The sequence below is a fragment of the Orycteropus afer genome, unplaced genomic scaffold (assembly GCF_000298275.1).
Source record: "Orycteropus afer afer isolate SDZICR_OR568_19922 unplaced genomic scaffold, OryAfe1.0 scaffold00145, whole genome shotgun sequence".
Classification (NCBI taxonomy): Eukaryota; Metazoa; Chordata; class Mammalia; order Tubulidentata; family Orycteropodidae; genus Orycteropus; species Orycteropus afer.
Genome location: NW_006921732.1, coordinates 615,905 through 639,827, shown reverse-complemented (window position 1 = coordinate 639,827; position 23,923 = coordinate 615,905). Strand labels below are relative to the sequence as shown.

At 43.1% G+C, this 23,923-nt stretch overlaps 1 protein-coding gene across 1 annotated transcript in view; it reads right to left on the bottom strand.

Annotated features, from left to right (window-relative positions):
- Nucleotides 1-23,923, bottom strand: part of ELAVL4 (ELAV like RNA binding protein 4) — a 103,077-nt gene that overhangs the window by 6,509 nt on the left and 72,645 nt on the right. The window contains exons 3-4 of the mRNA XM_007945868.2: nt 18,954-19,057; nt 1,408-1,561 (exon numbers count right to left, since the gene is read on the bottom strand). Of these exons, the coding sequence (XP_007944059.2) occupies nt 1,408-1,561; nt 18,954-19,057 (258 nt within the window). The remainder of the gene's footprint in view (nt 1-1,407; nt 1,562-18,953; nt 19,058-23,923) is intronic.

Below are 23,923 nucleotides of genomic sequence, written 5' to 3'. Positions count from 1 at the left end.
CTTCACACTGTGTACAGATAAAATCCAAAGGTCTTGGTATAGCATTCAAAGTGCTTCATAATCTGGCCCCAAATTCCCATTGAGCCTCATGCCAGGCTGTAAATCTTTACAGAAGTAGATAGCTTCATCTTCCTCCCACAGAGCAGCTGGTGGGTTTGAACTGCCGACCTTCTGATTAGCAGCCAAATGCCTTACCCATTATGCCACCAGAGCTCTTTAAGGCTGGATAGGGGCTTTTAATAAATTCACAGAAAAAGGTAGAGTGAAGGGTACACTGGGAGGCAGATCCTTGCTGGAGAGAGTGGGTTTTGCTGTCCTTTTTTTCCCTCAGCAGGTAATGCTGTTGAGAGGAGGGGAGAGACTCTCTTTGGGTATTCCTTTTCTCTGTCAAGTCATCAGAAACCACCTGCCATTCCTTCCACTGTGCTCTTCCTCCACTCCAGGCCTTGACATATGCTGTCCTCTCTATTAGAATGTTCTATCCCTCCTTCTTGCCAGTAACTCCCCAAACCATGCTCAAACATTGTCTTCTCAATTAAGCCTCCCCAACAACCTTCCTGAGGCATAGCACACCTTCACCAGGCATAGCACACCCTCTCCTGAGCTCACACAGTGCTCTCTGGACAGGCCTCCAGTAGGGTACTTGTTACACTGGAGTCCTATGATTGTGGGGAGGGGGTTGTGCTGTATTCATCCTTGGTCCAGGCCCTCTGTGCAGTGATTGGGGAAGCAGCTTCAGGGAGCGTTTGTTGTATGAGTCCAAGGATGCTAAACAATCAGGGGGTGATTTAAATTAAAATCAAATTAGGGGTAGGTGAAAATCCCTTGCCATTACAAACACAACCCCAGGTGACTTACATTTCTTACTGAGAGGTGGTGGTTGCCATTCTTTATTATGGACAAAGTCTCACAGTGCCAGATGCTGGGTTCTTATCCCTGCACTGCTACTAACTAGCTGGTTCCCCACCTTGGACTTCTGCTTCCTTACTTGTGAAATGAAACAGCTTGAAGTTCCCTCTAAGTGTCTATTGCTATGATTTGGAGCTACAGCTGCATACATACCCTCTTTTCACATACAAAATAATGTTACATAGTGGAGGGAAAGAGACTTTGAAGGTCATACAGTCCCCACTCTTGATGCTTGAATCCTCTTTACAACCCTGCCAAGTGGCTCAGCTGCTGCTGGAACAATTCCCATGACAGAGAACTCACTACCTCCAAAGGTGGCCCATTTTAAATTTGAGCAATTGACTGATAAGAAGTTTTTCTCCCAAGTCAAAAATGCATCGACCCATGACCTATACCTCCTACCTTAACCAACCATTACCCCTCAGCTCCTATGGGTAATAGGCCACTTGGCTGGTGACATTGCAACATAAGGAAAGAAATTACAAAGAAATACTTAACCTGTGACTTGATCAACCAGGATTCGTGAGGTGATGATACGGCCATATTGTGAGAAAAGCTGCTCTAGTTCCTTCTGGGTCATGGTTTTGGGAAGGCCGCTAACATAGAGGTTAGCATCCCTGATTGAGGCAGAGCTTGGACGGGCATATGAGACCTAGGAAAAAGCAAGAGTAGCTGAATCCATTACAGGCAATTACCCTCAGAATAGAGACTGAGTCAACCACCAAGATGACAGCTCCTGGTCTATAGTTACAACTCATAGTGTCAGTTTAAATAATTCAGTAGTTCAGATTTTTAGCTACTCTGGTAATAGTAATGAGAACCAGGAGAACAGCAGTAGAGGAACAAAAGGAGAGTTGACGATAACTTAAAACAAATGCATAGATAAGGGTCTCTAAGTACAGAACAAAATAGCTTCTGTATGGCAGCTGTTAAATGCAGAACTACCCACGCATGAAGTTCTGAAGATTTACCTCCTGGATGTGGGTGTATAGATGATTTACTGTATCCAACACATAATAATCTTTGAATAAACCGAAAAAAAAAAAACCCATGAAATTCTGTTCTGCACATTTCTCTCCTTGCCACCCTCCCCACCCCCACCCCCTTCTTCTTGAACACATAAAAGCGATCAAGTTCTGTGCAAGATTTTTTATGTCCCATCCTTTTTGTTGTTCCAATCTGTTCCCACAAGGTCTGCTCTCGCTGAATGACAAAGTGCTGGTGAAATGGGACTGAATGAACATCTGCTTGCGAAACTGGATATGTGACCTTGTCATCACATCTGCAAGGACCAGTCGCCTTCTAACTTTGAGGCAGAGCAGATAAAACCACAACAAACAAAATGGGGGCACAGAAGAAGGGAGGGAAGGAGGGAGAGAGCAGTGAGAGAGAAAAGAGATCCTCACTGATGGTTATAATAAGTTTGACTTTGTAAATTTGTCCTCCCAGATCTCTCAACTGTTTTTTTTTTTTTTTTCCCCAAAAAGCTAACACAGAAGTGTAAACAGATCTGAAATTCCATCTGCAAGAAGCCAAATCTGGAGCAGTACACATAAGCAAAGCAAACCCCAGCAGTCATTAATTTTAGACTTTCATTTACTTATTTATTTATTTTTTTAAGAAAACAACATCAGACATTTGAAATATAATTTACAGCTCGTCTAACAAAAGCACTTTCCTGCTAAAGCTATTTCTGGGGTGGTTATGGCTCAGAATAGATGATAAAAACAGTCATTGCAAAGCACATCTGACAACGTTGGACAGCAAGGGACCTATAAGTCTTAGCGTTTTTCAGTTGAGAGTTTTATTTAATCTACATAGCTAGCTCACAAGATATGCTAAGACTATAGGGGTGAGCCTGTGCATGTGTGTGCACACACAAAAGCCTATGTGCAAGATGAATTGGTGACAGTTGCTGTTCAGTCAGCACCGACTCATGGTGACCTTACAGGTAGAATGAAACTGTCCTACTGTCTTCATGAATGTTGGCATGTTAGAGTCCACTGCTGCAGCAAATGTGTGTTTTGAGTGCCTTCCAACCTAGGGTGCTCCTTTTCCAGCACTGTATCAGACAATATTCTATCGTGACCACTAGGGCTTTTGTGGGCTAATTTTTGGAGGGAGATGACCAGGCCTTACTTCCTAGTCTGTCTTAGTCTAAAAGCTCTATAGCAATCAGTCCACCATGGGTGACCCTGCTGGTATTAGAAATACCAGTGGCATAGTGTCCAGCATCACAGCAATAAGCAAGCCACCACAGAGCAACAAACTGACAGATGGATGGTGGAAAATAAGTTACACATGTTAAACTGGACCTCTGGCATTAAGAACTAAAGTTCCACCAGCAAAGCAGACCTTACTCCCGAGGCCTTAACTGGAAAGAATGGCTCTAGCAGGAGGGTTAGCAGAGAGCACGGAAGGATCAGCAGACACCTCACCCATGCCATCACTCCCTTCCAGTAACAGAGATGCTAGGTCCCTTTATGGGCTCCATACCTAAAAATAGATGTTGACTCAACAGATGTGAGTGACTAATCTGCCTTGCTGGCCTCCTCCTGCCAGTGCAGTGAAGCAGCCAGTCTGCAGTGTCTACATCCTCTAGAAGCTCATGGGTGTCTAGGAAGCATCTGTAGGCTCACTCTCAGCAAATGGGTGAGAGGCAGAGGGGTCTTTACATGGAGGGTCCCTGTGTACATCTGAGGTGTAGCGGAGCTGGGAAGATTGAAGGGAAATATTGGAACTGATTCAAAGCAAAATCAAAGGGAGGGAGATTGAAAGACCAAAAACACTGTGCTACTCCCTGGAGAGGGCTTTGCTCCACGGAAGGTTCTCCTACCCTCCTATTACCCACAAGGTAGGAGTCTTTGGGGTTATAATCCAGCAGAACTATTTTTTCAGACAGAAGGTGGGGATAGACATGTCCTTGGTAATGAGCGTCACCCTTGTCTAACCTCTGGCAAATTAATGATCTCAATGACTTTTGTGCTCTCCCAAAACATGCCCTCTAACCTCTATACCTTTACTCACAAGGAAAAATTTCCTACCTACCTCTTCAGGTTTCAGCTCAAAGGTCCATCTCCTCCAGACAACCTTCCCTGATCTCGCCTCATCGTGAAAACTATCTCTTGATTGTGCTCTACCTGAACCGCACTCACGGAACTTATCCTCTTCTGACTTGATTCACCATCTCCTCATCTAGTGCTTTATCTGAAATGAACTATGGTATTTAACCTCTTCCAACTTTGGTCCACAATCTCCTCATCTAGTCTATTTTTATTTTTTTTTTTATTAGGATTTGGGTGAAGATTTACAGAGTAAATTCACTTTTCATACAGCAGTTCACATATACTTTGTCTCATGTCATTGACCAAAATTTACAATGCAGCAGCTCCCCTCCCACTTCCTCCCCATAGTTACCTCCTCCCAGTCTCATCTAGTCTATTGATGTCCCTGAAATGATGTGTGTGTGTGTGTGTGTGTGTGTGTTTGGGGAGGGTGTTTCTTACTCATCTCTGTGGCACTGACTCCCTGCACAGAGTTCGATCCTTGCAGGGTGCTCAACATCTACTGAAAGAATGAGTGAACACTCACAGCTTATGATGAATGACACTGCCATTCATGGCTCTTTGGGGTTAAGGGCAACCTGGATTCTTTGACTTAAGGGATGGGAGTCACTGGTGGCCAAACACCCAGACTCATTGTTGTGTTTCCTTGATAAGCTAAGAGTCAAGTCTCCCATTTCTGTGTTGGGGGTCAGAAGGACTGAAAAGTCATGGTTCTTGGAACAGACATCATTTAGAGACCTTCTCTCAGTGAACATTTCCTGAGGACCCACTATGAGCCAGGTACAGTGTTGGATACTGGCGATATAGTAAGAATAAGTCATGGTCTCTTGCCCTAAAGGATCTCCAAGTCCATTGGGGGCGGGGGGAAGACAACACAAAGGAAGTATTCAGTGGACAGAAGTTGAATGGAACAAAGAATGAGGAAACACACAGACCATTTGTCACAATGCCACAAGATATGTGCATTACCAGGGCTATGTATAGGTACAACTGGAACATAGAAAAGAAATAACTAATCAGGGATTAAAAGGGGCATGAAGGAGACATAGCTGAGCTGAGACTGGTGTTGAGGCAGGTGGTGTGAGGGTGTGTGATAGGGTCAGGAAATGGTGGCTGATAATAGCTTTGCTCTGTGGGTAGTGCTAACAGTTAAACTCTCAATGAGCAACCAAAAGGTTGGCAGTTTGAACTCACCCAGAGGCACCTTGGAAGAAAGGCCTGGTGATTTGCTTCTGAAAAGTCACAGCCTTGAAAACTCTGTAGAGTCGGAATTGACTCAAGGGCAACTGGCTATTTCTTTGTTTCTTTTTTTTTTCTTTGTTGTAAGAACAAATGAGGTGATGAAGGTCAAGAGCTTAGCACACCAGAAGCATCCTTCCTGTCCTCCCTGCCCTTCATCCTGTGGTTTCACTGATATTACTAGTATGAATATCAGGTAACTGTGTTCTGACACAGTGCCCTGCACACAGTAAATCCATAATGGATAATAATGGTTATCATTATTGATTACCATTAGTTTGTGGCAGTCAGAGCTGGGATACAGAGGGGAGCAGGTTGGGAGTAGACCCTGCTAAGAAAAAGCTGTTGTTGTTGTTGTTATGTGCCGTCGAGTCTGACCCAACTCATAGCGACCCTTTCTTGGGTTTCTGAGGCAGTATCACTATGGAAGAAGATTGCCCAACCTTCCTTCTGAGGAATGGCTGATGGGTTTGAACTGCCAGCCTTCTGGTTAGCAGTCAAGTGCTTTAGGTACTATGCCACCAGAGCTCCTAGAAAAAAAAAAAAAAGAAGAGCAAGCACTAGAAAGTCGATGACACCATTGTCACCAGAACCACTTTCCTAAATGATTATTCTGACAGAGGCAGAATCTAGCCAGGGAGAATTACTGTGACAGACCGGAGACAGACCCCTGTCACAGAGTAGTGACGAATCCCAAAGAACAGCACCCCCATCATTCTCTGCCAAGTCTAACTCTTGCTTGGCGTTTCTCCTCTATTTGGAGCTGTAAATCTCTTAGTTCTCTTGTTCTTTGTCCAGAAAACCTAAAGAAGAAGTAAGAACCAAATGGAGGGCAAAAAGGACAGGATAAAGAATTTTGTGCATTCGATTTCCATATGCTCATCCCAGTATCTAAACTTTTTAGGTTTCCTCATTTGTTGTTGTTAGATGCCGGTGAGTCTCTTCTGACTCACAGTGACCCTATGCACAACAGAACGAAACACTGCCCAGTCCTATGCCAGCCTCACTATCCTTGCTATACCTGAGCCCATTGTTGCAGCCACTTTGTCAATCCATCTCCTTGAGGGCCTTCCCCTCTTTCGTCAACCCTCCACTTTACTAAGCATGATATCAGTCTCCAGGGAATGGTCCCTTCTGACAAGATCAAAGTAGGTGAGATGAAGTCTGGCCATTCTCATTTCCAAGCAGCATTCCTGCTGCAGTTCTACTGGGACAGATTTGTTAGTTCTAGTTTCCTCATACATTTATTAAATTCTGAGTGACCACCAGGGTAAGGGTCTCTGTTCAGCTGAAACGTTTCCAAAAAAAAAAAGAAAAAAATCTGTGGCTTTCAGCCCCTGAGGAAGGTTAGGCATTGCTGGAGTGTTAATCCCACTGAGCCAGTGGCCTAGAGTTTGGGGCTTCGAATACTGGACATGCACCCTAGAGAATCACCCCCACCCCACTGCCTCAGACGTCAGGATCCTGCTCACTTCATTCATCCACAATCTCTAAAGACAACACTGGCATTTCTAGGTCAGCACTCATTTCATCCTAGAGTTCAGAAAAAGCCAACAGCAGGGAGCCCACCCCTCTCCTACTGGGTAAAGGTGGTCCAAAGGTGGTGACCATGAATGGCCAACTCTGTGGACGATCTTGACAGAAGGTTTACCGTCCCTCTTCCTCCTGCTGGCTCGCAGCCCCTTGACAACCCCTGCAAAAGGTAGTCTAACAAAAGCATTTCCCTGCTGATCACTCAGCTCCAGTACTCACTAGCTGTGCGACCTTGGGAGTTGATCTCCATAGGCACCAAGTTCTTTACTGGTAAAAAGAGGGACAATTATCCTTGAATGAGTTATTTTAAAGAATTGAGATAACATAGAAAATATGCCCAGCATATACTTGGAATTTAAACTCAAAACCAAAGTCACTACCATTGAGTTGATTCTCACTCATAGCGACCCTAGTGAGCTTCCAAGGTGCTCTTTTAGGGAAACACTGGCATTAGAAGACGAGAATTTGTTCACTTCTTCCCTCATGAACACCTATGAACACCTACTCTGTGTTAGGCCCTGTGGTGGGTGCTAGAGGTGTCTCTCTCTCAAGGATACAACAGCCCGATGAAGGAGGTGAGCAAACAAAGGAATCCCCCAATAAGGGATTCTCTTCTCACTCCTGGCATTAACTTCCATGTGGAGGGAGTCCCAGGAGTAATACTCTAGGCCTCTTTCTACTCTTCTCCAGGGAAGATGGAGTGACTGCTCCCAATTAAGGGTTCAGCAGAGGAACTGAGCATGTGAGGCTCAGAAGCTGCCTCCTCCTTTCTGGGAGCTTGGTGCCCACAGGGAGCACTGTTCAGATCTTGGCCCTAAGTTCTATGGGTGGGCTCTGCTCTCATATGGGGAGTCCTGTGGGGTTCAAAGCTTCTGTGACAAGGTGTGTCAGTTTGTCTAAGTGTGGGGTCCAGTGTTAGGAAGTCCATTGTGGCCATCAGTGGGTGGTAATCAACCCAGGCCTTAATCAGTAATAAAGGTGACCTGTGGATTCCTTCTGCTTTTCTCTTTTGTCTTACCTCTCATTTGGTTTAGAACTTGGGTGTAAAAAATATTTTTCTACATTTCATTTTTTGGCCCCTTCCAATCCCAATAAATCACTGAACAGATGTTTTTATGAGCAAGGTATTCTATTTACCAAGCTGCTAATCTCTATAATCAGGTTCATGGCAAGTGGAGATAAAGGTGACACTGTTGATACCAGCAGGAAATGCTACTCTTGAAATCTGATTCACAGAAAATTGGTGCTAGAAGTGGTCTCAGAAATTCAGGGCAGGATTCATGACAGTTTGCCATTCACTTTATACACTTCCAAGGACAAGAAGCTCACTCACTACCTTAAGAGACATCCTGCACCATTGTTTGGGAAAATTCTTCCTTCTACTGAGTTCAAATATGACTTCTCTGTAGCTTCCATCCTTCTCTTATTTCTCCTCTGGCTTCACTCACCAGGAACATCCTTCCTATCCTCCCTACTCCTTATCCTGTGGGTCTCACTGATATGTGGTAGTTAGAATATCAGATAATTGTGTAGAGACAGGTTACTCCAAGGAAGTTCTCATTTATGCTACTGACATTGAACAACTACTCTGGAATGGAAGAGGCAGAAGTTAAGAGCACAGGCTTTGGGGTTGGAGAGATGTGGGTTCGAATCCTGACCATTTACTTGATGTTGTGACCTCAGGGTAAGTGGTGAAGTGACCTTCATCACTTGCATAAGACATATATAGTTTAGGAGCTTTGTAACAGAGCCATGGGTGTGAGGGTTAAATAAACTAATGCATGTAAGATGCCTGGGCACAATGCTAGGCACAGTAAGTGCTCAATAAACCATGGGTTTGATTTAATTATTATATAATAGAGCCTTTTGCTAGACACTGGGGGTGCAGAGATGAAAAAAAAAAAAAAACACAGTCCCTGACATATAGGACTACTAGTCTAGCAGAGGAGACAGACACCCCCCGATCATGCTAGAATATCAGGCTGCAGATTTTCCCCAATCTGTTGTAACACTCTGCTCTCTCAGTGAACACAAACTTCCCAGAGCAGACGGGGCCCTGGGGGACATTTATTCCAAAGAGACCAGAAGAATGGCAGCAGAGAATAGATTTTGGTGCTGCCAGGGCCTTCTAGGAAGAAAAACCCTCTTAAGGACTTCTGGTCCCACTTCCAGGAGCAGGGAGAGAAGAAAGAAGCCAGTTGGCTTCTGGAAACAACAGCTTTGATTCTGAGGATCGTCTTTCTCCCTGTGCTTGTGGCTGCAGCCCCAGCCACAGACAGGACAGGTGCCCACTGCTATGGGCCTGGTGAGAGGCCTGAAAGTCTCATCCTCATACTTCCCCCACCTGTCACTTGATACACGATATTCTTTTATCAGGGGCAAAACCTCATAGTGACATTTCTAATGAGTGCTGATCATGTCACTTCCCTGTCAGAAACCTTAACTGGCTCTCCAAAGCCTTCTGATGGAAGTCCAAACCCCTGACCTGAGCATTCAAGGTCCTCTGGGATGTGATCCATCCTCTTGTCTCCTACTAATTCCTTCATGCACCCTATGCTTCATTTCAAGCAGAAACATGGCCACAGTTTTCTGAATACGTGCTGAAGGGCTCTACTTTCCATGTCTTTATTCTTGCTGTTTGCTTACCATCCCAGCAAAGTAAACTCCTGGCCATTCTTCAAGTCCTGGTCTGAATGCTGCTTAAAATGACTGCTATCTCCTCAGGTTCTACAGATGACAAACACTTTAATGGCTGCAGCTATCATGTCCTGCTTCCCATCAAAGCCATCTATGAGAACTCACCTGCCCTATTAGTCTGAGCATTTTGGTGGTCTCAGCAGGCTCCTCCTGTATTCTCCCCTCTGTGGCATCCAGCTTCAAAGCCTTATGTAGGGCAGGAGCTCAGTAAATGCTCTCTGAATTGCAATGAAATTTATAATGTAGTGTATGCAATAGATTTGAACTCCTAAGATCTGACTTTGATGCAGAGAAGGAGCTAGAGAGAATCATGGGGTTGAATATCTAAGAACATCATAAGAGTATCTGGCACACAGTAGGCTAGATAAATATTTTTTTAAAAAAATTAAATGGTGTGGAGATGGGTTCATGTATTTAATAACTTCTTTTAAAAAGTCTATCCATCCAATTATCAAAGGGGCTTAGTATGAGAATCTTGCTGTCTGACCAGTGGCTTGTAGAAAGGGTAGAGGTGCTAACTCTTCTATGGCCTACTTAGTGGAAGATCTGGTCTCAGTCTTCTCACTGAACTACAACCTCTGATCCTAAGATTACTGTGGCACCTGGAAGCTGTGTAACACTTTCCAGTATACAAAGCCCTTTGTATGTGTTGCCTGGATCTTAGTAAGGCTCAGATTCATTCTTTACTCTCTTATCCATCCTTGAAACAATTGGATGGAAAAAGGTCATCAGTCTTTCCCCTCTCTTCATGTAATTTTCACTTTAAGGGTGACATTATCACCAAAATCATGGTGAGTAGTATCCATTATATACCATAATTACCTGCAAGGGATAATTAGTTCCATTTTCCAGCTGACAGACTCAGGCTCTGTGATGTCAAGTACTGGTCCAAGGTCACCCAGTTAGCCTAACTAAGAGATAAACCTAGAGATGACTACATGTTCTGGGATCTTTCCACTATACCATGCTGACCTGGACAGTGAAATAAAAGCCGTGTGCTTGGCACAAACTGCTATTTGCTTTGGAAAGTTACCAAGCTGGAAAGATCACATTATAGTATTTTATTGGTTAGACTGTTAGAGCTGGAAGGGACCAATCTGCAGATGAAGAAATAAGTACAGAGAAGTAAAGAAAGTTGCCCAAGGTCATCCCAGTAGTTTATGACAGAGCTAGGACTTTGCATCTTATCTCAGAGCTCCTTTGAATGGAAAAAAGCTGGGAAGGGAAGGGGAGGGGGTGCTTTATGAACTCTGACCAGCCACTGCCCTACCCTGAAGCAGCATGTTCACTATGGAGACCAAGCCAAAACCAAACTCACTGCCATGGAGTTGGATCCCACTCACAGTGACCCCTCCTTGGGTTTCCAAGGTGGTATCACTATGGAAGTAGATTGCCCAACTTTCCTTCTGAGGAGTGGCTGGTGGGTTTGAACCACCAGACTTCTGGTTAGCAGTCAAATGCCTTAGGCACTACGCAATGATTCTTTAATCTTCAAGGCCAGTAATATTCTGCACTAGTGCTGACCCACAGAACTTTCTGGGATCATGAAAATGTTCTATATCTTCACTGTCCAATATGGTAGCCAGTAGCTACATGTGGCAACTGAGTACTGGAGATATGCCTAGTATGACAAAAAATTGAACTCTTAATCTTATTTAATTTTAATTTAAATGTAACTAACCATATGTGACTAGTGTCTACTGGACTGGACAGAGTAGCTATAGGCCCAGAAACCCAAAGTTACAGCATCTAACAGCCAGAAAAGCCCTTTAGAGTCTTTTAGTCAGACTCCAGTCTAGTACAGGAATCCCTTCTACCTCATCACTAATGATGCCATTTGAATGACTCTGATGATAAGGGACTCACTACCACCCAAGGCAAATGTTCTACTCTGATGGATTCATGGATTCTCTTCTCAGATGCTTAAAATAAAGGACTGAACTAAAATGCCTTAGAGTCATTGCAGAAGTTTCTTTCCTAGAAAATGGAACAGCAACCATTGTGGGCTGAACTGGGTGCAGTGCCCTTTTAGTCATCTTGGTCATTTGCCTTTGGACAACTTTTAGTGTCAAGTCTCATTAAAAAAGTGGGGCTGTGAATGGGACACAAGACACCAGGAATGAGCTGACCAGAGAAGACTAGAAGGGACCACTATTTCCTGTAATCTGGAATCCATAATTCTCCTAAAGTAGCCAAACGTGTGCTGATTTTCTTTAAACAGCTCACATCACACTGCTGGCTTCTTTTGTACTTATAAGACCACTAAAGTCCCCAGATCTCACTCCATGCACTTCTGAAAACCAAAGAAGTACCCCCCCTACCTGTATGTGTCTTATTTTCTTTTGTAACCCAGACCCAGGACACTATGAATGAATGACCTGTAAGACACTGGGCTTATAGCAACTTGGTTGGGCTAAGAAAGTGGGAGAACTGTATTTCTATCTCTCAAACATCTCTCCCTATATCTGAAATTATTCACACAAAGGAGGTTAAGCACAGCAGTCAAATAAAATGCCCCACAAGAGAGGGCAGCCTGGTACAACTAGGGTAATCAGGTCTCCAGTTTCCGCTGATGTTGCCACGTGCCCTCTTTTGGCTCCTTGGGGATTCAGTGATGCAGCTGCCCCCACTGACCTTGGCAGAGAAGCATACCCGCACTGGGCTCTGACTATAGCTGTAAAAAGGGGAGGAGAGAAAATGCCTTTTTATTATTAACAAGACTGAAGGAGGCAGTCCATCATTTCTGGGTGGGGTGATATCCGTCAGCAAAAAATGATCTGCTAACTCTCCGGGAAGCATTAAGGGCAGTGATAGGAGAAATAATTGCTTATGCCAAGTGCAAAGAAAAGATGCCTCAGCGGAATGGAGGCCTTTAGCAAGGCAGGTGGATTGTAGGAGGGAGGAAGGAAGGGAGGGAGGGAGGCTGGGCTCCCTGATGACCCCTGGCAAGAGAAAGAAGTGGGAGGGGCAAACTGGAACCCGCAAAACTCAAGTGTGGAAAGATCCCTGGAGGCACCGTTAGTGCTAATAGAAGTATAAAGAGAAAATGGAGAAATGGCTAAGCAGTATGTCAGCATGGAGAGGCTGGAATAAAGGTGGTTTTCTTCCTTCCCAGAGAGAGAGGTTTTTCCTCCTGAAAAGCTTTCACTCACATACCTTCCCCTTCTCTAGACCTGCTCCCCCTGGATCTCTGCTGCTGCCTCATGATAAAGCTCTTTCTTATTCCTCACCGCATCTGGTGACTGAGTGCCAACCCTCTTAGGTTCACTCAGTGTGGCAGAAGCAGCCCTTTTGCCCCTTCATCCCAGACCTAGTCCTGAAATCACTCACACCCCTGGTTTGCATGAAAGCTATGCTCTGAAAATGTCTTACTTAAAGTCCTATTTTTAATAATTTGAGTAATAGCTTAATGCAATTATTAGGAAAACACAAGACACAAAATCATTTGTACATATGTAATGCAATAAGAAAAGGAAGGAAACAAAAATTTTAGCTGTATTGGGTTGGAAATGGTTGAAATTGCTTTCATGATATGATTCTGCATTTTTAAAATTATCTTTAAATAAGCATGTCTTGTTTTTCAAATGAGCAAAAAAGCTAATAGACTGAATAGACTGAACACCAATATCAAGGCTGATGAAAAACCTACCACAGCAGCCTGCAAACTGCTAGTTTCATTTGCCAAAACCCCCAAGTGGCATACCATTGTCAGATAAACCTTTTTGTAGCTTAACTATGACCAGACCCCTGCCCCTCTCAAACTTTCCACTGCTCCCTATTTTCCCCCAACGTCTAATAGGAACTCCTCCAACCCTGTGACTGCCCCCATCTCACTGCATTTAGTGCTGGTCCTATGCCTGTCCGTGCCTCCCATTGGACAGGGGCTTCAGGAGGCAGAGCAGTGAACACTTCTCTAATCCTGCTTTTCAAATTTAGCTTAAAATCTGAAAGGCTTGGTGAGAGTGGGGCCACACCCTCAAATTCCATTTTAGGTCACTTCTATTGAAGGTTCTCAGTGTAACTTGAACATTACTCCACACTTTTGGTAGACATATTCCTCTTTTGAAGGTACTAAATAATCATTCGATTTTCTTTGTTTCTAATTAATGCAACTAAAAAGAACTAACAAATCTGTCCTAGAAGAAGTACAGCTGGAATGCTCCTTGGAAGTAAGAATGGCCAGACTTCATCTCACCTACTTTGGTCATGTTGTCAGAAGGGACCATTCTCTGGAGAAGGATGTCATGCTTGGTTAAGTGGAGGGTCAACAAAAGAGGTGAAGGCCCTCAACAAGATGGATTGCTGCAATGATAGGCTCAGGTATAGTAGGGATTGTGAGGCTGGTGCAGGACCGGGCAGTGTTTCATTCTGTTGTATGTAAGGTCTCTGTGAGTCGGAGATGACTCGACGGCACATAACAACAACAACAACAATTAATGCAACTGGACAAAATGCAACTGGATTCTACTGAGTTCTCCTTAGCAAGAGACTGAAACTACAGTGTAAACTTGTTGTTGTTATGTGCTGTTGAGTCAGACCTGACTCATAGCGACCCCTCCTTGGGTTTCCGAGGCAGTATCACTACAGAAGTAGATTGCCCAATCTTCCTTCCGAGGAGTGGCTGATGGGTTTGAACCGCCAGCCTTGTGGTTAGCAGTCAAGTGCCTTAGGCACTACGCTACCAGAGCTCCTAGGCAGTGTAAACCTATTAGAGTGTAATAGAGGCTGCTCTATTAGAGCCCACGGAGAGGCTCAAGACTGTACAGCATCAGGTATTGGGTCAAGGAACACCAGGAATCACTTCCCCGAATCCACAGCCATTTCATCCAAAGCTTCGCAGAGTTGAAAGTGATCTCTGTGGGAGACAATCAGAAAACAAAACAAAACACAATAGTACCCTGAAGCCCTAAATGGGACAAATCATACCTACTGGGCTTAGAGTTGAAACACCAAGAAATGACCCAGTTTCCCAAGTAAGGAGGTCTGCTGTGGCAGGCCCAAGAATGTAAGCCCAGAGTCAATACTCCACCCAACTCTGATTACATGGGAAAGAGAATCTCCAGGACGTTGCCATCTCTGATTCATCTCAATCCCAGGACCCAGGATAGAGCCAGGAAATCAGAGGTCTGAGAAATCTGTTGCTGGAAAGAAACAATGAGAAGCAAGATGTGTCCCTGGTTGATGGCAGAAGCCCTGAACCACAAGCCAGTTTACTGAAGAACATGGAAGGGCCATACAATTAGTTTGTTGGCTTTTTAAAAATTTCATTCCAAGGACTGTAACTCGTGTGTGTGTGTGCATGCACGCTTGAGTACAGAGCCAAATATACACCTACACACCCTCACAGAATGCATGTGCCTCAGCCAATAGGCAGTGTGACATCCAAACACTTATGACCTACTGCCAGAGATCTATTTTTAAAATGTCTTTTCTTACTCTAAAATCTCACGTACTGCGTGATCCTGGGCAAATTCTTAACCTTTTTGAGACTCAGTTTTCTCATTTGTATAAAAGAGATAATAGCACGTACCTACAGAGCTACTTGAAGAATTAGAGTTAGCTCCAGCGATGGTTCAAGGATTAAATAATATCAAGAATGTAAAGCATTTACAATACTCTGAACACAGAATAAACATTCCATATGCAGGGGCATTACTATTATTATTATTTCCTTTGAAGCCCATGCACACACACTGAGCAGCTCCTCTTCTGGAAGATCTGTCACAGGCCTCTGCAGGCTAACTGTAGCTCAAGTGCTGAATAACTGTGTGGCTTTGGATAAGTCACTTCATCTCTCTGTGCCTAATCTTGAAGACGAGAGTTGGGAACATGTACTGCCATGCCCCACTAAAGAAGTTATAATCTAAAGAACACTTCCTTTGCAGTCACTACCCACGGACTTAACTATTAGCATCAGGATCCCTCTCTGCTTAGGTACTGAGAGAGCTAGGCTGTACCTAGACTGTACCCGCCTTGAGGACAGAGGTCTGGCTTTGCCCTTCACATGTGCTCAATATTCACACACAGTCACATTACATTTCCCGTAACAAAGGTGAAAACAGACATTGGTTGACAGGGAACCATCATTCATCATTCGGGGGTGCCTTCTATGAACAGGCACTGTTCTTTAGCATCCAGCCCTTCAGTGAGCACATTTAAATTTGAGTTCAGAGGCTCCAAACTGCCTGCCCACTAGTCACCTATTAAAGTTTTGTTTGGCTTGCCTACATAATGCGTTAGAATTTTTTGAACTGGTTGCCAACCTTTAAAAATTGGGAGATTTGGCTTTTTTTTTTTTTTAATCTAGATTTCTTTTTGCCTTGAAAAATTGAAGGACCTGGCAACAATCAGGTTTTAAACAAATCAGTGGTAACTGCCCCCTTCACTGCTCTCTCCAGCTCACTATAGTCTTTGCCATAACCTCAAGCTTTCCATAACCACACCTGAATCTAGCCATTGAACATTAATCTCCACATTTTAGGAATTAACTCCTGGTATGCTAGCACTTATTTTGTCCATTATGTTTAAAGTAATGTGTCTTGGATGTACCCCAAAAAACAAACTCTTTGCCATCAAGTCAATTCTGATTCATACAGGACAGAGTAGAACTGCCTGATAGTGTTTGTAAGACTGTGATCTTTATAGAAGCTGACAGACACATCTTTCTCCTGTGGAGCAGCTGGTGGATTCAAACCATAGACCTTTCAATTAGCAGCTGAGTGCATTTACCATTGTGCCACCAGGGCTCCTTTGCATATGTAGCACTTCAGAAATGCTTCAGAAATGTAGGAAGAAGGTGCAAACTGAACTGAACTTTGGAAATATGTACTAGATGGTTCCGAGAAAATCTTTGTAAGGCATGCTTCCAAAGAAGATACTTGGTTTTTCCAGATAGGCACATTATCTATTCCTTTACGGGAGTCAGAGCAGAGACAAATCTCATGACACTTATCAAAGCAAACTGAAGCTAAGAAGTAAACAGTGGCTTGAAAGGCAAAAAAGCAATTTTAGGAAATTAATAAATGATGAGACTATTAACAGCAGACAAAAAGGGTTTGCTTTTTCCCCCCTTTTAATATGACTTTTACCTTAAACACTGTGTCCCTTTAGGAAAGGGAAGAAAAGTTAATAAAGGGACCTATCACTCAAACTTAATTTTTAGTATGGCAAATAAACTGCTTTAATGAAAGGCCTGAAATCCCTAGGTTTGCACATTAAATTTTCATTCGTAGTAGAGAATGGAAATTATTGATTCAGCCGCGGCATCATGCATTTTGATTCCTACGGTGCCTCAGAAGTCCACGATACTGCTGGGTGCAAATGTGTTGGCAAAATTTTGATGTACGATGGGTGAGGGGGTGGGGAAAGGAAGATAGATAAGGGAAGGAAGCAGAGTGGCTCTTCCTAGAAAGAAAATAATCAATGTTCCTTGTCTCTGAGACAAAGCACTGCTTCTGATGGGATGATGGGCCAGGGGATGTGTTACGAGACCAGAGAAGCTGAGTCCACTCAGTCTTTGGGAAAACCCCAAGGGACTCATGGAATCCTTAAAATAACAACCACAGAATGGATGGCTGATGATTTGATCCTAAACCGTTGGGGAAGAGTTTGGGTTTCACGGAAACTGCAGAAAAAAGAAATGTACCTTGCTTATTTCAAGGTCAAGGGAAGAGTAACTGTCTGATATTCTAACGCTGAACTGGATTGCACAGAAAATCAATCAAACCCACAAATACAGCTCTCAACATGGTGTGGTTCCAGGAAAGAATCAGGCGATACGAGCATCTAATCTTTACTTAAAGCAGGAGAATAGGTATGGCTTTCCTTTGAAATAAATGAATCCTCCTCCCTCTCAGAGGTCTACCCCATAATTAAACAACTCTTGATTATTTCCCCCTTAGAGAACACACAGAAATTGATTCTAAGCCAAGGAAGGCAGCCCGTATTAGGCACATTTTGGGGTTTTTGTGTACCATGGATTGGTGTGAAATCAGGGAAAGCAATCTTCAGAAATAAGGTAAATTCAGTCACAAAAGTAAAGATGCTTTTAAAAAGAAAGAAAGAAAGGAGAAAGAAAATCACATAATTTATTTCAAAAAGAAAAAGGTTTTGTTTTGGTTTTGTTTGATCATGTGCCCACTAAGATTATCTTCTATCAGTGATCTCCTCTGTTAGTCTGGATATTGGAAAAAGTAGCTCATTGGACTAAAAGTTCCAGTTTTGTGTTTTCAGATGCGAGAGCTGGTGCCATCTATAGATTTCCATTCTGGGAGAGGTTTCTCTTTTGTCCTACTTTGCGTCAGACCTGCTGTCGTGAGGATAAGAGCGCCCAGGAGACACTTCCCTGTGGTTTAATAGGCTATGAAGGATGGGACTCATTAATCGGCTGGCAGCTGCCCTCAAACAGGACGCTGCCTGGAGGTGGGGAAAGAAGGAGAAGAAGGCTGAGGAGAAGGCAGGCTTCATCCAGGAAAACACCACAGGCTGCCCAAGGGGGCCCTGGAAGCAAACAGCACCACCTCCTGAAGGATCTCCAGTACATGAAGTCTGAACTGAGAGTGACAATCCAGCCTCAGAAATCTCTGTCTGGAGGAGCAGGTGCTGGGTAACTGTTTTTCTTTTTCAACTTAAAAACAAACCCTCCTGAGATATTATCTATCAGGCTGGTTATTTTCAGATTGCTGGAATGTTACTTTTTCTGTTTTTCTTTTACTATGATCCCATCAATTTTATAGTACCCATCTGTATTACACTAGTGCCTTTATCTAGAACTGATTTTTCCTTTAAGAGTCTTGGTTAGGAGGGTCCTATCCATCCTTAAATAAAGGCCCAGCTTACAAGCCCAGCACACACCTTCTGACATGGACCCTGTCCACTTCTCCATCCTCATCTTTTTATTACCTTCCCATACAAAATCAGGCCATGTGGTTTTATATGCTGACCCTGACTTGTCATGCCTTCTTACATTTTCCGAGCTTTGCATATGCTGTTCTTTTTGCCTGGAGTGGCTTCCCTGCTTCAGCTTCTCCCCTCGGCTTACTATGGTTGTCTTTGCAAATTGAAGCTCAAAGATCCTCTTGGTGGGGTAGTCATCCCTGACATCCATCTTCCCTCTGGATTGGAGATCCCACAGCTCTTCATCCTTTCCTCCAATCTAGCTATTATCTCACTCTTCTGTAATGGTCTGTGTCCTCCACATAGTACAAGTAAATGTTCTTTGACTGACTCTCATATAAAACAAAACAAAATACTGCCATTGAGTCGATTCTGACTCACAGTGACTCCCACTGGGTTTCCAAGGCTGTAAATCTTTACAGAAATAGATTGCCTTATTTTCCTCCTGCAGAGTAGCAGTGGGTTTGAACCACTGACCTTGTGGTTAGCAACCAAATGCCTTACCCACTACACTACCAGAGCTCCTTATCTCTCACATAGTCTGGATTTATTATATCAAAGGGATAAAATTTAACCCTTGCCTCCCAAATCAGGAGCCAGCACATCACTTCTTACCTTTATGGTTTTGGTCTGGAGTCTGAGTCCATTTAAAGTGTTGATGGCTTTCTCTGCATCCTTTGGATCAATATAGTTAACAAATCCATACCCTAAACTCTGTCCTGTGGAAACATATTAAAAGAGAGAGAGAAAGGAAAAAACAAAACAAAACAAAAACAACTCAGTATCTTTTCAAGAGGCAACACTTTCCATTGCAGAGTCAAAACTCTTCCAGCATACACCCACTCCTCACTTATTGACATGGTTAGGTTCCAAAGACCAGGGCATTATGTGAAAATCTGTGTTATGTGAAAATGGAGGATGACCACATCAGCTCACAAAATGGAGAATGACTAAATCATTACATAGCTGCCAATCATTTCATTACATAACTGCCAAATTACATCGTCACATAATTGCCAAACCATGAGAATCACGGCCCAGCCAAAGTGACATATAACCTTAACCATCATGGCCAGCCTTACTCTCATCTCATACTTTCTTGTTCATTACTGCCAGATGTACATAATTAATGTGCAAAATAGTAGATTTTTTACTATTGTGGTAAATGTGAAACATTGGATAACAAGATCATCAGTAAGAATATATCTATATCTATATCTATATCTATATCTAGATATATATATAAACTCTCACCCGGTGAGAGTTGTCCAATTCTTCCATCTGTCACTCTAACCTGCCTCAAAACTCCTAGGAGCTTCGTGAGCCTGGAATGTGTAAATAAAAGCATCTGCATGCACATCCATGCCAGACACACACAAGTGTGCCCATGATCAGGAAGAGGCAGAACAGGGTAGAGGAAAGAGCAGGTGCAATTTGTTAGGACAGACTTAAACTGAAGTCTTGGGGCTTTGTCTACTGCTGTGTGAATTTGGAGAGAAGTCATTTAATCTCCTATGTTTTTCTTACATCTCTGCTCTGGACATAATACCACTCATCTCAGAGAGGTCTGAAAGGGTTAAGTGATATATTGCTTACAAAATGCCTATGGTTGCCTAGAATATCATAGGTGCTCAATAAAAGATTGCAAGCTAAGTTATTATCAGGACTAAAATTGGGGCAAGTGCTGGACAGAATAGCTGTGTCTGTTGCTTCAGTCATGTCAGCCACACCCAAGCTCAGAGAGAAGCTGCAGGATCTGAGCAGCATACTAGAGACATTATAGTGAAGCATGCAGGCATGGCCAGAATTTTAAGCAGTTGCTACAAATCATTTTGTGCCCTCATTATCCCTCTAGCTAAAAAATAATAAAAAAAGAAAACAAAACAAAGGTTTCCATTGGAACTGGGGAGCTCTTAACACAAAGAGGAGAGTGCAAATGCTTTTGCAAAGAGGATTTAGCTACTTTAGGTGGAGATGGCATCAACTTGTCTGCAAAGAGAGGTTGCAAGTGACAGGGCTCCCCCCTAAGTGAAATAAAAATAATGTGCTTGCGATCGTGCCACTGATTATAAATAGTCCATCAGCTCTGCCATGTGTCATCAGCCAGAAATATCATTAGGAAACTTTACATTTTCTGACATACCCTTTAAGAAACACAGAGCTTGGGATGGCTGCAGAAACTAGCTTGAACTTCCCAGGCAATGTTATTGATTTGTGGGCGGCAGCAGAGCCGAAGGGGAGGAAAATGACAGGACATCACATGTCAGGAAAGACTGATTACATAAAGCTCTCTTTGGAGTACCAGGGCCAGGGCTGGGAGACAATACAGCTAAAAGTCTGCCATGTCCTGGTGACAGGAGCCCATTTCAGCAGCCAAAAAATCTTTCCAACAGCTTCTGTTTTGCTGGTAAATGTCTGTGTTTGTGTTGGTTGTAGGAGGGAACCTGGGAAAACAAGTTGGGTTCTGGATCAGAAAATGGGCAACTTTATTATCCTTTATAGGATGGAAGCAAAGAGAATCAGGAGGAAACTCAATCATCTTTGTCTCCCAAGATGGGAAACTGAAATTGGTAACACTTTCCATTAGGATATTCCTTTGTGCTTTTGGAAGAATAGGGTGAGACTAAAAAAGACAGGGACACTCTTTGCCAAATGTGCCTTTCATCAGCCAGAATTAGTAACTGAAGAAGGAGAGAACATTGAGCACACTCCAGCTGCAGGGACCTTTCTCTCTTCATTTCACTGCATATATGTGGTATATGAATAATGTGTGTGTGAGAGAGATGGGGTGTGTTGTGTGCCCATGTGCTATGTCAGAGAGAGTGTGTGAGGTGTGTGTGTGAATTTCAAGACCCTGCCACATGTTCTGAGAAACTCCATTTTGCAAATACAAAAATATAAGAGACTGATTTCATAGGTTTCAAATACCATTTTCCTAAATATGGCTCTACCTCATCAAGCCTAACTAAATTCATCTAATTAAATCCATTTTAATCATGCAAATTTCTCAGTCATATTTACCTTGTATACGAGAAGCCCTAAAAACTGCTGTATTTTTATGATCGCATCTTTTAAACAGTCATGCACCAACTTTAGCTGCCCTAAAGTATATTTTTTTAAAGTAGTTATCTCAATGATAAACTTTATATATGTGCACTGGGAGACTGGTCAGTTAATCTATGGAATTGAATTTAATTTGAGTAAAATTAAAATGAAAACAGGAACCCTCACCACTTAACTACAAACATTAGGTCTAACTCACAGTGAAATAGCTCCTGATTCATCATCTTGATGGAATATATGTGGAAGAATTTATCATGCTTACCAGCAGTGCATGTTCCCTGATACACTCTTCTTTCTAAATTAGTCATCTATTTATTGAAATCTAAAATACAGTGCCTGTGACTGTTACATTCTATATTTTACCTTCGTTTGAGACCTCAGCTTCTAGAGGTAGGAAAGTACACACAGTTAGGCCCAGGGTAATTTAAGTCCTAGAAAGTCTCTGAAGGTCAAATGAGGGAAGGGACTCCTGGCCAGCAAGATGTGCCATATCAGCCCACCTGCCTGTATCAGTTCCAAACCCACCATCACGTTAGTACCTGACTGTAATTAGCACAATTGTGCTATAGCCACCTGCTCTAGGTTTAGAGAGAGACTGCATTTAACATCAAGAATGAGGGTGCTTTTGGGAAAACTGAAAACCAGATGAACATCAGTTCAGAAAGAAAGGGGAGAAAAATGACTGGAGATTCTCCTTGATATAAAATAATGAAGTGCAAACTCCAAAACACAACACTACACTGAACAAGAGAGGAAGGCAGAGGGAGAAAAACTTGCCTGTGAATTGAAAGATATGAGATAAACTGGCAGCACAATGATTTACCTGTGGTTAGCCTAGTTCATGAACAGGCTTTCTTCACATGCTTCTCGCTGTCAGAGGAGGTGTCCAGCTAGGTCTCATAAAAAATGTTCCATGGATCTAAATACTCCCTTTTAAAAAACTCTAAACCCAAAACCAAGCCAAATTAATTGCCGTCGAGTTGATGCTGACTTTTAGTGACCCTAGAAGGAAGGTTGGGCAATCTACTTCCATAGTGATACTGTCTCAGAAACTCAAGGAGGGGTTGCTATGAGTTGAGAGTGACTTGATGACAGTGAGTTTGGTTTTTAGCGACCCTATGGGACAGAGTAGACCTGCCCCACAGGGTTTCCAAGGCTGTAAATCTTTATTGAAGCAGACTGCCACATCTTTCTCCCACAGGGGCTGGTGGGTTCAAACCACTGACCTTTCAGATAGCAGCTAAGCACTTAACCACTGAGCCACCAGGGCTCCTTCTCAAACAGCCTAGAGCAGATTAAATAAAAACTTAAATCTCATTTTTTAAAGAAATGGTTTTAATAGTGATGTAGAGTAAAATGAGGAAGAATTTTAATTCCAGGGCTTATACATTGGTGATGAGTTTTGGATTCACAGTTCTGCATTTAAATGCACATAGAAAATGTAGATGAAACACATTCACAGAGAATACCAACACTATATCTGAGGGGACAGAGAGAGCTACCATACAGGGAGGGCTTGGGGGACCTAGTCTAGAGCCTAGAGCTAAGTGTGTGTGTATCTGCATTCCAAAAATTAATAAGGTCTTTTTATTCTTTTCTTTTATTTCTCCAAATAGCTGCATTTTCTCCTCTCATCAGCAGTAGCAAAGATTGGATCATATAGGTATGACAATAGTATTTTCAGAACAGAACATTGAAACAAACTTCATATTTTCCCACTTTATGAATTTATTGGTAAGTTGAACAAAAGAATTAAATTACTGAACTCCTGTTTATTGAATCATCTTTATTGAAAAAATAAAATGTTATGCAATGAAGACTGTCTTCAAGATTCAGAAACTATAGTAAGTACCTGATGCCTTGATACCAAGGTGACCTACAGTTCTTCCATCTGACCAGTTCCTATTGTTCTGTCTGGCATGCAAGGGTGAGGATCCCCAGCTACCACGCATGGGTAGGAAATGCATTCTAGGACAGTTTGGGATGGAAGCTTACAATTCAGAATAGTTTCCAAGGTGTAGTGTTTATGTTTGTGCGTCAACTTGGCTGAGCCTGGTTGAGTGGCTGGGCAGCTGGTGGTAGGTATTCCACATGATGAGACCGGCAATCATCTCCATGGTGGGATCTACCACAGGCAGCTGACTAGCCGCCTTAGGGAATGTGGTCTGCTTCCTGTATATAAGCAGAAGGCTTGGGGAATGGTCTCTAGGCTATGGCATGCTTGACCCTGCATGTAGCCATATCGTTGTTCAGCAGCCTGCCAAGCTGTGCCCACCTGGGGACTTACAATGGACTTGAATGGCCTGCTGTGTGGTTTGGTAACATCAGGACTGTGCCTTTTTACTTGTTAACCTTGGGCTTAGCAGCCTCAGCAGTCAGCAGCTGAGTGTAGAAAAGCCTCTAGCTTCAGTGGGCTGGGAGCTGGAGGCAGAGCTGAAGCCCAAGGTTGAGGGGCTTTCACCCAGCCCCTAGAGCCTGGCACTTTGAATTTGGACTTAAAGCCTCCTGAACTGTAAGAATAA